Source organism: Adiantum capillus-veneris, chromosome 15 (assembly GCF_014529385.1).
Source record: "Adiantum capillus-veneris isolate H3 chromosome 15, ASM1452938v2, whole genome shotgun sequence".
Classification (NCBI taxonomy): domain Eukaryota; kingdom Viridiplantae; phylum Streptophyta; class Polypodiopsida; order Polypodiales; family Pteridaceae; genus Adiantum; species Adiantum capillus-veneris.
Genome location: NC_140945.1, coordinates 103,296,713 through 103,313,867, shown reverse-complemented (window position 1 = coordinate 103,313,867; position 17,155 = coordinate 103,296,713). Strand labels below are relative to the sequence as shown.

The window sequence follows — 17,155 nt, the reverse complement described above, 5'->3', positions numbered from 1 at the left end:
AGAGAGAGAGAGAGAGAGAGAGAGAGAGAGAGAGAGAGAGAGCAGGTCGACACGATACACAACAAAAAAAGGCTATATTGTTGATTAATTATTCAAAGCTTTTTACATGTTTATAGATTTAGGCAGCCATGCAAAAACCTTGCAAACTCCACTGGAACCAGTGCTGCGTATCTCTTGTGGAGAAATTTGTGTTCCCACGGGATAGACAAAAGGGCTTGGAACTCAACAGTCCCCCCCTCAAGCCCGAACTAGACAGACCATTCCCATGATACCTCGAGTTTTTGGTATACTCGTCAACCGTGAGTTTTAGGTTCTCTCACAACCAAGGATTTCTGGTGTATCCATAACCTGGTGCTATGATAGTAGAACCCTCCCTTGAATAGATAGGGTGTAGGTCAAAAAATTAGCTACCAAAAATGGAGTTTTTGGTTCACTTCCAAACCTTGGGTTTCAGGTGTACCGAGTAACCTCACGAGAAGCGGGACAAAAATGGTCTGAGAACAAAAACTGATAATTTGGTAGGTCTTACCACTTATGTGTGCCAGTGTCTAGAGCCCGTACAATTTTGATATGATGACAACTAACAAGCATGACAATAATTGACAACGGATAATGTAAAAGGAGGCTTTGACTGGAAAGTTTATGATGGTTTTGACAATAGACAAAAGAGAAGACACTAAACTGACGAAGATAGTTTGTGAAATCTGGTACCGCAATCTTGAAGTAGTTCTTCATGTATGGCATCTTTTGATGTATTGAGTGCTTGAAGCAAAACCATTGAAAAATCACCATTGTCTTTCTTTCTCGAAGAGCTTTGATTTGGGAATTTCTCTTCTGTTGTCCGCTAGCATCACTATCCAAGTGATCATCATCAATAGTCCGGTTCTTTTCAAATGTATCAACAACCTTCCAAAGATCTTCTTTATCACCACTTGGAGACAACGTTTTGAAAAGCAAAAGCGTGCAAGTAAAAAAGCTAATTCCTTGTACTGCCATCGACACCGTGGATATGTTAAATGCTAGCAAGAACGTGTAAGGCCACCAAACCGATTGCATGCAAAACTGCCAATTTTTTGTTGTCCGGTAGGAGGTTGGAAAGCCTGCAAGAATCGCACCCATAATAAAGATGATCTTCCATACAAAATCTGCCTGCGACGGTGTCAAAGCTATGGGATCTGTGTTGAAGGGATCAAGTGCAAGAAATGCATTTTTGAAAGCTGCAGAGACAATGATTGCAACAGCCGCACCGCCCAATATCCCGAATCCCTGCATTGCAAACACGGCAACGATGAAAGCACCTCTTATGCGCTTGTTGGCATACTCAGATATGATCGTAGTTGACAAGAGATAGTTTCCCCCTATGCCAAAGCCAAGCCAAAATCGGAAAAAGCAAAGGGCCGTCATTACAGATCCCTGGCTTGTTTATGAGGGGATCATAGCAGTAAAACCATTGTGTCTTTGCCTTATCGATGGCAATTAGCACCTCAAGCTTGCAGGCAATTGTTCTCACGATGCTGAGTCGAGCCAAGTTCGACAGCATCGAGCCAAGTTCGACCTCGCTCTAATAGCAGTTGATAGGAACTAGGCTATGGTGGGTGGTAGCAGTGAGCAACCATGGCTTTGGAGATGGCGTGCAATAGAGAAACGGGAGAGAGAGAGAGAGAGAGAGAGAGAGAGAGAGAGAGAGAGAGAGAGAGAGAGAGAGAGAGAGAGAGAGAGAGAGAGAGAGAGAGAGAGAGAGAGTAGGTCGACATGATACACACAAAAAAGGCTATATTGTTGATTAATTATTCAAAGCTTTTTACATGTTTATAGCTTTAGGCAGCCATGCAAAAACCATGCAAAATCCACTGGAACCAGTGGTGCATATCTCTTGTGGAGAAATTGTGTTCCCACGGGATACAAAAGGGCTTGGAACTCAACACGAACTAGGGTCATAACTTTGTTTTTACGGAGCGGTTGGTATATTATCAAATGCATAGCTATGGACACCCTCATCCTAAGCCTCTCTTGTTCAATTTCTTTTTTTCTCGTGTATATGAATAGCTTGGCTCTTGTTAATGAGAGAAGTAGAGACTGTAAAAAGAATAGACTTGTTCTAAGCTCTTTTATGTTGGTTATGGGGTCTTCTCTACCTCTCTTGTCAAGAAGAAGAAGAAGAAAAAGAAGAAGAAGAAGACTGCAGAAGTAGTAGTAGTAGATCTGTCTCTCTCTCTCTCTCTCTCTCTCTCTCTCTCTCTCTCTCTCTCTCTCTCTCTCTCTCTCTCACTCATCATCGGAAGCAACCTCAATGGTGATATTTTTCTCCCTCTCATTAGGTAACCGATGCTATTTTCCTACACCGCCTACACTACGGGATCACCTCCTTGTGAGGAGGAAAAGGACAAGTTCTATTTTTTTGCCTCCTTGCTTGTGGGCTACAATACTAGTACCAAAGAGGACACCCCTCCATGCTGAGCCTTTTGATCAACTTACTAAATCTTAATGAATTATATTGGTTACAATTAAGAATATATCTTGTTAAACATGCAAGAGACAATAAACTGGCAAGTGAGACAATGTAGAAGGCGAGAATTTTTGAGGCCGCCCCTTGATAGGATTTACTCATTAAGATCAAGTCCATCATTTGAAATATGAAAAACATTTGATTGTAGCTCTCTTAGGTAATCACCTATACAAACTGTGAAGGCCTAATTACGTCATAATTTGTGCGATTCATGGCTCAAAATTTGCCTCCCAAACCCTATAATCATATCCTTAGTCTCAAAGGCATCTGATTATGTGCATTAGGAAGCCTTACAAAAGGCGAGCAATACTATATGTAGAAGATAAAGTAACTGTGTAGCCACAAAAAATGGCATTTGGGTTAACCAAAACCCTCTTCTTTGTCATGCTACTACATGATGGTAGATACATTGTTTTGAAAAGAACATCGAGGAAAATGTAGAGCCCTAGAGAGTGCTTCAAGAGCACTATAAGCATACCATGGCTACTCTAAAGTATCTTGTGCTCTAGACAAAGTTCTAAAGCAATGGAGGTGCTACCGAGCTTCTTAAAATAGAGAGAGAGCTACTAAATAAGGCAAACACACCTTTTACTAGTTAATGGGTCCAAATTTACCCACTCCATACTCTTTGGGACTTGGATGACTGATGGAGAGTAATTTCAGCCTTATTCCCTCAACTCTGTATTCCACCTTGTTCTCTTCTCCAGCTTGTGTTTATGTATGCATATGTGAGCTTCCCAAGATAAGAAATGCTAAAAGGTGGTTTTAACAGATGTAGTCCATGATAGAATAGTGGGCATCCGCTATGAATTTTTCGAATGCCTTGCCTTAGCTATATCTTCCATGGGCATGAGCGGGAGGGGGGCCTTGAGTCAAAGTAATCTTGGATAAAAGGTAAACTTAGCCTCGGCCACATCGCAATATTGATGTGGGTCCTTAACTGCATTCACCCAAGACCATGTTAGGTGCAATTCATATGAGCACTTGGTTTGCAACATGTTCGCAACATATTGCCATTTTTTTTTTTCACTTGAAATGTTTTCACCAAAAAAATTGGCAATATGTTGCCAACAAGTTGCAACTTGGCTTTATGCCAAGAGGAAGGAGCAGGATGGAAAACACATGTGAAGACAAATGGAAAAAAGTATCCCCCATTCATGTGGGTAAAAAACCAAACCTTTTCCCACTTTCTTTCTTCTCTCCCACCTACTTTTTCTCCCTTCTCTCTTACGTCACCCCATGTGAACTGACTCTTGAGGAGTGCCTAGGTTTAGTGTTCTTGTAGCAGAAACTTTGGTTGTTTGAGAGTGTGGGAACATGCCCGCAAAGCCTCAACACTATTTAACATGCATATTGAATGAAGTGCAAGTGGTGGGATCTACCACGCTAAAGTGAAGCACATTTCTTCCGAAGCTCAGACGTCGTCCAATTTGTCCAAGTAGGTCGTGGGTCAATGTGTTGAATTTTTTCTCAATAGGCCCTCCTCTTCGAGATCCGTTTAACGAGTCCCCATCCGTTGATCCCACTGCTCGCACGTCAGTCAATATCCGTGTTAGAGCTGCGTCCCACCAAGAGCTTGCATCGATTCAATGTCTCGGTTGCGCTGAGAAATGGTGGTCCCATCGAGTAGCTAGAGAGTTTCAAAGCTTCGCTCTTACCTTGTCTTACCTTGTAACTCCTGCAAAGTGTTGTGAAGGTCTTTAATCCAACCGGCGTCGACGTTCTTGCGGTCGACATCTTGGAATTAGGCATGGACTACACCGATGCTGCAATGATTGCAGGGTATAGTTGGACTGGTTTCCAACGCTTCTGGCGCATGCGACCATGAAAATCTCTAGCCCCTACAAGTCATAGGCGGGACGCAGTTTTAGATAGTGCTGTCGCCCGCAAAGGGGAATGAAGAATTATAAGTTATAACTGCATTTATCTTGTCCAAAAAAGCTGCTGATTGTCATATGTGGCATGGGCAATCCTCGTCACTAAATGACACCGCCCCAAGGAGGTGGGATCAATGGCCCAGAGTAGGCGTCGCGAGGCGGGTGCAATCTGGGCCGTTCGATCGACATTAAACTAGGTGTGAACTAAGCGTGAACTCGGAGATATGTGCACCACACCAAATTTGGTGTGAACTTGACGTGAACACGGTGTGAACTAGGGAGGGCCTGCACACCACACCAAATTTGGTGTGAACTAGGTGTGAACCTGTTCGCGACGCCGTGATCTATAAACTTATCCCATACACACCTTTCAACGAGCACGCGATAGCCTAGTGGTTAGATTCAATTCCGTGGGGGAGAGGGTAGTGGGTTCAAGTCCCGGATTCGAGGTAGCGAGAATCTTTTGCATTCTGTAGGCAATCCAACGGTCACGATCAACCGGTGATTGTGAGCCATTGATCCCACCTCCAAATGGAGGTGTCAATTAGTAACGAGGATGGGCAATGGGCATGCCGCATGCGTGCCTGAGCAGCTGAGCTCTCTATTTAGCACATGCCCTTTCTGCTTCTACGTGGCTCTGTAATGTAAGCACTCCCATCCCTTCAAGCCAGCATCGCCAAATCTCACTCATCAGCTGCTGGTTTCGAGGAAGCTAGCTCCCCGTCACCAATCTTCAGCAGAGTTCGCAGATACTAGCTGCTTTATCTATCTATTTCTGAACCTCTGAACAGGACTTTCGAGGATTCTAAAGAGGCTCGTGATACCAGTTTCAAGATTAATTAATGCCTTGTGAGCACCATTGAACCCTAAATTTTTGAGCACAGCTTGTTTTTTGAAGCTTGATGGTCATCCGGTAAATCTGAAATCTAGTCATTTGGAACAGGTACGGGCCATATTGGAAGCTCCAAGCAGATGACCATTGCAGGCGTATGTTGAGGGTGCAAGAAGCATTTAAGGAAGGAGTGTCATCCGCAACTGGCAACCAGCTCACTGATTGTTAAAAGTCCTCAATCTGAGCGATTACACTGCAAATCTTACATGTATTCAATGCCTTGCATGGTCAATGTAATGCCTCTTATCTCAGTGAAGAAGATTACAATGATGGAAGAAGGGCTTCAGCATGTCGTTATAGTGTTGCACAAAGGCTGCTGGCGCTCCTGCTAGATTGATGTGCAGCTTGCCTATGGTACTTAGAAGAGATTCTATGAGGCTTCGGCTTGTGCCAGCAAGGTCTATAGAGGAGACCGGACTCGATCCTTCCTTATTTGGAGGATTTGCTTCTCCACATGGGGCACCATCTCCTGACAGAGAACCGTGGAGCATATTGACATTGCCAACCGCTGAGAGCCCTATGGCCAAAAACATTGCTTTCCAACCACACACTCCAATTTGCTCAAAATGCCAGCAGAAAGAAGACCCTAGTTTTGCACCTTCTCCTGACCAACTGCATTTAGATGCAAATGGAATACCGCATTTTGCCAAAGATCAGGTAGTAAGGAGAAGGATAATCAAAGGCAAAGGTGATGATCTTTATCCCAGCTCTTCTGCTGATCCCACCTCTTCCGATGTAGAAGACCATAATTTACAAACTGGGGTTTCTCACAAAAGCTTTCCTGGGCCTATTCTGCCAAAAATTGTGGAGTCCTCTTCAGAATCCCTTACAGCCTTAGAAATCTCTCTCAACTCTCAAAAAGGTGCAGAGCAGATGGATGCAGCTGTAGGACAATATTCAGATAAAGGTGCCGGCATAGTTTCTCAGAGAGATTCTATAGAAGCTGTGCCAGCTGCCACTGATGAGCCAGAAACTCCCTTCATGGTAGAGGGAAATGTTTTTTATGAGCCCTTTGATGACTCTTCCATTCATAGGACACCCCCTTCTTCTCCAGTGTTTCTTTTTGTCCCTCAAGACAGGATCTTGGAGGAAGCAGAGGGCTCCCCTCAACCTTGTGAAGCTTCCCCTCAACCTTGTGAAGCTTCTCTGTCCAGTTCTTGTACTATAGAAAGTTTCAGAGAGATCTCTGCTGGTACTCCCCTATACGAGCGCAAGCAATCTGCAGGTTTTGGTGTGGATGTTTCTCAGAAAGCATCCTCACCTTCAAGCGTATCTAGCAAGCTGGATGCTCGCAGCAGATGGAAGCGCGCTGCACACAGCGTCAAGTTTGTAAACCATTTGGCTTCAAATATAAGGGTAGCCTCTACAGATCTTATTGAAGATAGGGCAGTGGATGAGATGATGCAGCAACAGTTGACACAAGATGATGCTGGACGTGTTGGGGCAGCTGCCTTTGAAGGTGCAAGGACTGTTGCACGCTCCAGGTCAAAGGGCAGAAAAGGCATGGAGGGACTAGTTGTCAAGCAGGACAGGGGTCTCGTCACATTTTTTCAAGATTTCTATGTAGCTTGCTTGAAGGTTAGTTTTTAAAAAATAGGTAGTACTGTTGAACCTTGGAATTATGCAATGCTTGATTTATTTGAACGACACTAGGGACTAGTTGCTAGAAAAGATGTACACTTGTCATAGGTGCCAGGGAGGTCAGGAATGAGACTTCCTCTCTCTTGTAGCTATTGATCAAAAACAGTTTTCCAGTCTTGGCACTTATCTTTGGCAAGAACATGACTGCTTAGATAATGGTTAAACTTTTGCCCCATTTTGCTGAATGGTTGGCTAGTGAAAGTCATCTGCGTTCCATACTTATCTTACTGCAGAAATCCAATGTCTTATTATGTTGTTAGAATTACGTATTGAAGAAGGTGCAAAAATGTTGGAGGACAAGAATGAAGTAGAGAAATTACTCCTCTTCTTTCTAGCATCCAGATCTTCTCCGCAACTCGGTTTCGGCATGGTTGCTGTAATTCCATGCCGTTCCATGCCGCGAGGTTGATTACCTTTGGTTGACCTTTTGTGGGTGAGTGCTATACATACCCATGGCAGAAGGCTATAGTCGCATCATGTCGTGAGGTTGACCTTTTGTGGGTGAGTGCTATAAATACCCATGGCGGAAGGCTATAGTCGCATCATGGAGGCTGTCCAGAGAAGTTGGATACTGTGTGCCCAGTAGTTGCGATTCTTAACACGCAGGTAAGCAAAGCTGTGGAGGTTCCCGACTCCGGCTTCCTCTGTCAATGTGCATTCATGTGTGTGTGTGGTGGTACCCATCTTGTTTCTTTTTTGACCTGCACGTGGTATTGTTTTCTCTGTCTGTGGTTTTTCTGTATTTCTTATCCAATTCCCCTGGAGGCTGTAAGTTGGTGGGGCCTGGGCTACTAGTTCGGTGAAGTAACACTCATGTCTCATAGGTTAATATGCCCTTTAGAAGATGTTAATATAACATTTCATTTTCATCTGTGTGTGTGTGTGTGTGTGTGTGTGTGTGTGTGTGTGTGTGCTGACAGACAACTGCCCCGTTGGTTTTTTGTGTTTTTTTAAAAATAATTTCTTATCTGATTCCCATGTAGGTTGTAAGCTGGTGGGGCCTGGGCTACTTGTTCGGCCATGGTTGGGGTGGTGTTGGTATTGGATCTCCTCCTTAGAGGATGCCATTCAAAAGTGCAAAGAAGAGATGACGAAAACCATTACCAAGATGAACCGCTGTCATGTGCACATCTAACCCTATGTGTATGTGGACAAGCTACTTCATGACAAGGGTTGGGTTCAGTTCAGTCAGCCTAGCTTAGGAAGTGATCTGGCACTTTTGTGAGTCTGTTCGCAGACCGTGCATGCATAGACACTTAAGAGTAGATGCATATCCTCTGGTTGCACACAGCATGACCATCAGATTTCAGTCAGAACCCATCAGGAGCATTTTTATAGTGCATAGACCTATTTTCCCTATTTTAGTCAATTTCCACTTATTATTTTTAAGTTACTTTTGTTGGGAAACTGGACAGGGCGAAATGAGCAAGCATGGCAGGAACCAAGGTTCAACAAACACCTTCTCAGCAAGACTCCCCCCATCAACAAACCTAGCGTTTTTCCCCTACAGCAGCCCTGGCGTTTTTGCTGAGCAGATCAGCCCCGACAGTAGCAGAACAGCACAACAACTAGCGTTTTGACATCAAATAGCAGAATCAGCCTAGCGTTTTTGCATCAGCATGAGCTCCTAGCATTTTGCAGATTCGTCGTGACAAGACCACAAGAGGCTTCAGCGTTTTTAGTTTTCAGTAGTCAGACACCGCAGTAGAAGTCCCGAACCTCGTAGATCTCACCTTCCCGCAGCAAATCCTCGCCGCACGGTCAGATCCAACTTAGTTTGTAGATTTTTTAAGGTGCAGCGGAAGTGAATGTTCAACTTTGCTCCAGATGAGTGCTCCGAACTGTGCTCAAGGTTCCTTTTACTTACGGAAGGGAGAGCCTTCCGTTCCTTTAGTGAGAGAGTGCAAATGATCACAAACAAAGTGGCAAACACTGTGAATGAAGGTGCTGAGATTGAGAGATAGAGAAAGAAGAATATGACACCAGAATGTTGTCAAACCCTCCTCCAAAGGCCCCACTCTCTATGGCGAGCGCGGTCTACTATTGATTGCACAAATCTCTACAATGCAATGGACTTGCCGACGATGTCGAGACGATGAGGACGACGACGAGACGGGCTGAAATTTGAAAACGCCAAGGGCTGAAATCTGCAAATTCTCTATCTGCTGAATTCAGACTGTATGTCGTCGACGACGATGCGACGACGATGCGCTGAAAACGCAGATGCTGAAATCTGCGTTTTTTGGGTTGAATCTGCAAACTTGGGTGGATCTGACCGTGCGACGAGGATCTGTTGCGGGAAGGTGAGATCTGCGAGGTTTGGGACTTCTTTTGTGGGGTCTATATTCTAAAAACTGAAAACGTTGAGGCTATGGTTGAATCTGTCACTGGGAATCTGCAAAACGCTAGGAGATCTGCTATTTGCAAAAACGCTAGGGCTGATCTGGGGTCTACTGCAAAAACATTGGGGGATCTGCCGTCGTTTACTGTTGCCAGGCTGCTGCAAATGCAAAACGCTCGGCTGAATCTGCACTTGAAGAAAACACTAGCTGTTCTTGGCTGAAAACGCTAGGTTTTGCTGCGGGGGAAGATCTTGCTGAGAAGGTGCTTGTTGAACAATGTGTTCCTGCTGCCTCTTCTGCCAGAAAGTGCTAGCGCTAGGTTCTTATGTACTTGCTTATCAAAATTGCCCTACCTAGTTTCCAACAAAAATCACGTAAAAATGATAAGTGAAAAATGGCTAAAATAGGAAAAATAGGTCTATGCACTGCAAAAATGCTCCTGATGGGCTCTGACTGTAATTTGATGATCATGTTGTGTGCAACCAGAGAATATGCATCTAACCTAAGTGTCTGGACATGCAGGGTTTGTGAATAGACTCACAAAAGTGCCAAATCACTTCCTAAGCTAGGCTAACTGAACTGAACTGAACTGAACCCATGTCGTGAAGTAGCTTGTCCACGTACACATAGGGTTAGATGTGATGTGACAGATTCAACCCGGAAAACACAGATTTCAGCATCTGCGTTTTCAGCGCGTCGTCGTCGCATCGTCGCCATCGACATCGTCATCGACATAGAGTCAGAATTCAACAGATAGAAGATTTTCAGATTTCAGCCCTTAGCGTTTTCAGATTTCAGTCCGTCTCGTTGTCGTCCTCATCGTCGTCGACATCGTCGGGAAGTCCAAGCATTGTAGAGATTTGTGCAATCAATAGTAGACCGCTCTCGCCATAGAGAGTGGGGCCTTCGGAGGAGGGTTTTGACAATATTCTGGTGTCGTATTCTTCTCTGTCTATCTCTCAGTCTCATGCACCTTCATGTTGGGTTAAAGGCCTAAATAACCCCTTTTTTTACATTTTTATATGAACCTGGACACATTTTTTAAAGGTCACTTGTAATAAAAGTGGGAAAACCCAAAACTCACTTATTGAGTTTTCCCCAAAAACGTGAGCCCTCTCTCTCTCCCTCATCGTTTTGCTAGCGCTTCCTCTCCTGTTGGCTTTCGCCACCCCTCTCTGCACACACTGCACTTCCTCCCGTGCTCTTTCACTTGCACACACCGCAACGCGCTCGACAACTAGTATCAGAGCCAGATTAGGGTTTCAAAAGCTTTGCGCAGGTGGCTGGACAGCAGGTGAAAGGCTTCTCTCGCGTCAAATTTTCGCTTTCATCGCGAAGCCCCTTGCTTCCGGTGTCACTTAGGGTGATTAGGGTTTCCAAAACAGCCTAAAACAGGCTGAAATTAGGTCAAAACAGGTAAAAACCAGAAAATTACAGGTCAAAACAGCAAACGCAGGTGTTCTAAATCGATTCCCGTGAATGCCCCTTGCTTTTCCCACTCAAAACAGGTCCATTTGATGCAAATTGATGCGCTAAAACAATAAATTTGCAAAAAATTCAGAATTGGACTGTTTTTATGTACACAAATTGAGGTCTATGTACGGCCTTTGGGGGTTTATGCAAGTATGCATTGGGGATATTTGTTAATTGCTGAAATTTTCAGCACATTGTATGCAACGTGCGGTACATTGTGATCACTGAAAATTTTCAGATTTTGTGTCGACACTTTCTGCTGCATTTTTATCCGTGCAAATGGCCTCTACTTCCTCGTCGTCTGATGCCAAGAGCTTGATGGAAATCAAGCGATTTGACGGTACAGGTTTCGACCTATGGCAGGACAGGATGCACGGGATTTTGTTCCTCAAGGATTGTGAGGACGCCCTTTTGGCTGTAAAGCCTGGGGATATGCCGGATGAGGATTGGGCCAAGCTCAACAAGAGAGCAAAGGCCTATATCAAAATGGCTCTGACTGATGACATGCTGATGGACATAAAGGGCTTGGACACTGCACATGCAATTTGGCATAAGTTGAAGGCCACTTATGAGAATGCCACCCCTGTGAATCAGGTGCATTTGATGCGCAAACTGGTGAACATGATGCTTGACGAAGCCAAGTCGGCTTCTGAGCACTTAAGTGCTTTCATTAGTGTTATGAGTCAGCTACAGGATACTGGGCTTCAATCTTTTGATGACAAGTTGAAAGCCATATTTTTGTTGATGACTTTGCCAGACTCTTGGGTAACGCTTGTGGTTTCTTTGAGTAATAGCCCCAACCCCACATATGATGGAGTGCGAGGCTCCATCTTAAATGAGGAAATTAGACGCAAGTCTAGTGGTGGGGAAGGTGGCAGTTCTGCTTACAATGCGAAGACAGAAGTCAGAAGCAAAATACATGTACCAAGACTCAAAACAGGAGCAAAAGCAAGTCTAGGGATAAGGATGTGACTTGTTACCAGTGTGGCAGAAAAGGCCATAAGAAGCCAGATTGCAGGTATTTCAAGAAAGAGTAGGAAAGAAAGAAGGAATCACAGGAGAAGAAGAGGACAGAGGATAAGAAAGGGGAAAAATCAGTAGGTACCTCCTCCAAGGATTTGGAGATTGTCAATGTATCCTCTAGTGTGGTTATCACAGAGTTATCCGACAGTGAGGAGATCTTGGTTGCAGCTTCATGCCCCTCAGATTTTGTTGTAGCAAATGTAGAAGACATGCTTATCTCACGTAGAGATGTCATTGATGCATTGCTAAGTGCAAATGATGGCCTTACACAGTCTTGGATAGTAAACTCGGGTGCCTCATTTCATGTGACTCCATCTGTGGAGTGTTTTGCTTCTTATCATGCAGGCAAGTATGGCAAGGTTTACTTTGGGGATAACCATGCTTGTGACATTGAAGGAATGGGCACAATGCGCTTGGCATTAAACAATGGCCAAGAGTTTATGCTTAAAGATGTTAGGTATGTACCAGGCATCAAGAAGAGTCTATTGTCTGTTGGCCAGATGGATGCACACGGTTATACAACCATTTTTGCTGGGGGTTCATGGAAGTTGCGTAAGGGATCAATGCTCATTGTCAAGGGATGCAAGAGTGGTACATTGTACTATTTACATGGCAAAGCTTTGCTTGGCAAGTTTCTTGCAGTGGCCGAAGTTGCTTCTCATTTGGAGTTGTGGCACAAAAGACATGGCCATATGAGCCACAAGGGACTTGATGTACTCTCCTCTTTGAAGAGGGTTGATGTAAAGGGCACCAAGTTAGATTTTTGTAATGACTGTTTGTATGGTAAACAAAAGAAGTCTTCTTATTATTCTGGTGTCTCGCGCAAAGCTAATGCTCTTGATTTAATTCACTCCGATGTATGTTCAATGCCTGTTAAGTCTTTTGGTGGTGCATTATACTTTGTTACATTCATTGATGATTGCACTAGGAAAGGTTGGGCATATTTGTTAAAGAATAAGAGTGAGACATTTAATGCATTTAAGAGGTTTCATGCTTTTGTGACCACGCAAAAGGGTAGTAAGCTTAAATGTCTGAGATCTGACAATGGGGGGGAGTACACGTCTGCTGAATTTCAGCGTTATTGCAAAGAATATGGGATTAAAAGGGAGTTGACAGCCCCTTATAATCCATCTTCTAATGGTGTGGCTGAGAGGTATAACCGTACTTTATGTGAGAGAGTGCGTTGCATGTCGTCCACGGCTAATCTCCCTCATGGGTTTTGGGGAGAGGCTTTGAAAACTGTAGTTCATGTATGCAATCGCTCTCCTAAGTTCTAACAGTACGCTAAAAAATGACATTCCAGAGGAGGTTTGGTCTAGCAAACTTGCCTCTTATGATCATTTGAGAGTGTTTGGCTGCGAGGCTTTTGTCCATGTTCGTAATGACTTGAGGACAAAGCTAGATGCCAAGTCCTGTAACAGACTTGGACACTCCAAGTCAAGAATCAATCGCGATAGCACCAAATAACCACTTCAAAACAATTCACAGATCACAATAGATTTGCACTGGCCCGACGGAGTTCCGTGCCTAGAGATATTGGCCCCAAAGACTGGCGCCCCTTTCGGTATTTCTTTTTATATTAATCAGTTCAAAGTACAAGAGAGTGGGTCGGGATTCACTCTCAGACTCTGCGTCCAGATGCTCTGAGAAGTGAGGCCCTCACCACTAATTTAAAGGTTACAAGGGATGCCCAAAAGCAGAGCCCCAAAAGCTTCAAATCAAAAGCAATTGCCCTCTCTCTCTCACAGAGAGTCAAAAAGCAAAATTTGCGTCGCTCATCATTTTTCAAAATTTTTTTTTAAAAAAAAATAAAAATAAAATTTTCAATAGCCTCCGCGATTTCCGGAAATTAGGGTTTGCAGGAATTTTAGGGTTTCTGGCAGAATATAGGGTTTCTGCTGTTCGTAGCCACTGTCCGTAACCACGTCATCACTTTGTGACATACCCTCCTCTTGAAAGCATTGTAATCGACCGCGATTACGCCTACAAAACCGACAAAAGCCATAAACCGTCTTAGCAGACACTGACAGTTAGTACCTACGTACTAGGAACACACATCTAGCATATGTACAAAATCGACAGTCACATCACACGACATCACAGGACATCACCAGACATCACAGGACATCACACGACATTCAACATTCATTCGGATCTTGACCATGATTTATCGGCAATGTAGCTAGCAATCACATCTAGGTCCAATCAGGACCTCATCGATGTCCGATTGACTAACCTCTATTGCAACCATGTCTATTCGAGATCAATCAGATCGAAATGCTGTAGTCCGAAATGCTGCAGTCATTTCGGCTATCAGTTCCTGCACTCACAAGCAGTAAAGAACAAATCAGTATCATTATCAGGAATTCCATTTCATGAAGTCATCCAGCAGAATACTGTCAGCTCTCAGTATCCCTAAAGCTCAAAGAGACATCAGTGACTTTAGTATCAAAATCGAGGCATCTGTTGACAAGGGAGCGGAGTGACTCCCCTCTTGTGTATCCCACTGCACCAGATCTCCGGCCAAGCTGAATTCTGGGTTCCGTTTGGAGTAGACTATGCTAAACCAAAACATCGAGGTAAAGTTTCACAATCCGAGGAGTATCTGCTAGGTCCTCCTCCTCCATCCACTTCGCATCAAATGCAGGAAAGTTCTTGAACTTAACCAAGAATCGCCTTCGGACTTTACCTTTCTTCGTATCCGTATGTGCCAAAATCTGTTCAGGAACAAGGGTCTCCTCGTTTTCTTCCACTGCGGGTTGCTCATCAGGCTCCCCATCATCAGGCACATCACCCTTAACAGGTTTCAAGAGATTCACATGCAATGCATTGTGAATCCTCCAAGTATCTGGCAGTTTCAATCGGAAGGAGACATCATTTATCTTGTCAGTGATCTGGAAAGGTCCGTAGTATCGCATACTAAGCTTTGGAAAAAGCCTCTCCTTTCCCTTTTTCTTTCGTAGGCGTGCCTTCTCAAAACGTAAGAGCACCCAATCATCCTCCTTCAATTTCAAGTCGCGACGATGGCGATCCGCTGCCTTTTTTTGTCGTTCTTGAGACTCCTGCAAAGTCTCGCGAACCTTGGCAAAAGCCGTATCCAAATCTCGCGAATATTCATCCGCTTCCAATATCTAATCTTTTGTGCGCAGGAAGGATGGAACCTTCGCAGCACTTTCAACAATCTCACATGGCGTCTTCCCCGTCGAAGAGTGTATCGTGTTATTGTAGGCAAATTCCACCAAAGGTAAGTTCTTTTCCCATTGAGTCTTCTGATCCGAGATACAAGACTTCAATAAATCTAAAATCACTGAATTGGCAATCTCAGATTGCCCGTCAGTCTGCAAGTGGAACGATGATGAGAACTGCAACCGCGTGCCAATGTTCTCCCAAATTGCCTTCCAAAACAAACTCGTAAATCTGGGGTCTCTGTCGAAGACAATCGTCTCAGACACGCCATGTAATCGGAAAATCATCGTGATCATTCTGTGTAATCGGGAGATCAAAAATGAAATCCATTTCAATACTTTCCCAGGGGCAGGTGGGTATGGGTAAAGGGTATAACAATCCCTGTGCCTTATGCCTGTCAAACTTGAACTTCTGGCATACTGCGCACAACTCTTCCACGTCCTTTTTGAGTCACGGCCAAAAGAAGTATCTCTCTACCCCTTTCATGGTGATAGCAATGCCCCGGTGACCCGTAAAAGGTGGACAGTGGCATTCAGTCATAACCTTTTCCCTCAACGGCTGTGTAACGCACAACATAGTCTTTTTCATCATGTAGCCTTCCCGAAGGGAGTATCCAGCTACTGTCTCCCCATCTCGTATCCGTGTGAAAATATCTGCAAAATCTGTATCTGTGGCATATTGATCGACCATATCCTCGAAGCTCCTATGATGTATCGCGGAAATAGCCAGAACCAACGGTTTCCGAGACAAAGCATCTGCCACCACATTCTTCTGTCCCTGCACATGGACAATTTGGAAGTGGAACTGTGACAAGATGTTCGTCCACCGCATCTGCTTTTCCGAAAGCTGCTTCTGTGACAAGAAGTAGCGCAAACTCTGATGGTTTGTAAAGACAATAAAATCTGCTCCGAGTAGGTAATGCCGCCACTGACTAAGAGCATGGATAACCGCCCAAAGCTCTTTCTCATAGATATGTGCTGTCATCTCCGGCCTAGAGAACAAACGGCTCTCGTAAGCTATGACATGGCCTTCTTGCATCAAGACCGCACCCAGACTACGACCACAAGCATCACAATACACTTCAAATGACTTCTGGAAGTCCGGCAAAGTCAAAATAGGTCCCGTAGTCAAGTTCTCTTTCAATGTCTGAAAGGCAGTCACCTCTGTGGGTCCCCACGAAAAAGGTACTCCTTTTTGTGTCAAGGTATGCAAAGGGGAAGCAACCTCTGCAAACTTTCGTATGAACCGCTTGTAGTACGAGTCCCAAGAAGCTTCTAACTTCATGGACATTCCTCAAATCGGGCCAATCACGGATAGTCTCTATCTTGGCCGGGTCCATTTGCACTCCTGCTGTGCTGACATGTGTCCCAAAAAGTGTATCTCTTGTAGGAAAAATTCACTTTTCTTTGCATTAATCACTAACTTGTGATTTCGTAATGCCTGAAAGACTTGAAGCAGATGATCTCTGTGTTCTGCCTCATTCTTGGAGAAAACAATGATGTCGTCAAAGAAAGTGCCAACAAATAGCCTGTACTCTCAAAAGATCCTGTCCATCATCCGGTTAAATGTCGCAGGAGCATTGGTTAAGCCAAAAGGCATCACCAAAAACTCAAATAACCCAAAAGTCGTCCGAAACGCTATCTTGTAGACATCTCCTGGCGCTATCCTGATTTGATGATATCCACTCTTCAAGTCAATCCTGCTAAAGCACGAGGATCCCTCCTGTAACCTGTCGAGTATATCATCGATCCTAGGAATCGGAAATCTGTTCTTGATGGTGATTTCGTTGAGAGTGCTATAATCGATGCACATTCTCCAAGATCCGTCTTTCTTCAAAACCAACAACACTGGAGAGCAATACGGTGAAGTACTAGTCTGGACAAGACCCTTCTCCAAGAGGTCTTTCACTGGGGTCATAATCTTTTCATTCTATACTCGGCTCACACGGTAAGGTGGCCGATTTGGTGGCGTGCTTCCGGGTATCAGATCAATGGTTTGATCTTCAGGCCCTCTGAAAAGCAATCGGCATGAGTGTGGAGAAAAATCTTGGCGTTCTTTTGATCAGGTCAAAACATATTCAACCTTCATCCATCGTTCAGGTCTCTCCCAAAAGAATGAGTAAGACACTGAAGTTCATCAAGTACAATCTCTGAGCCCTTCATTTATCAAAGTCGCTTTCTCGGCCCGGTAGTCAACCACGGCGTAGTTCTTGTGG

At 44.3% G+C, this 17,155-nt stretch overlaps 1 protein-coding gene across 1 annotated transcript in view; it reads left to right on the top strand.

The window, feature by feature from the left end:
* The first annotated feature begins 4,933 nt into the window (after window positions 1-4,933).
* LOC147441199 (uncharacterized) overlaps window positions 4,934-17,155 on the top strand; it is an 88,118-nt gene continuing 75,896 nt past the window's right edge. Inside the window, exons 1-2 of the mRNA XM_086482887.1 lie at window positions 4,934-5,232; window positions 5,327-6,853. Of these exons, the coding sequence (XP_086339013.1) occupies window positions 5,612-6,853 (1,242 nt within the window). The 5' untranslated portion in view covers window positions 4,934-5,232; window positions 5,327-5,611. The remainder of the gene's footprint in view (window positions 5,233-5,326; window positions 6,854-17,155) is intronic.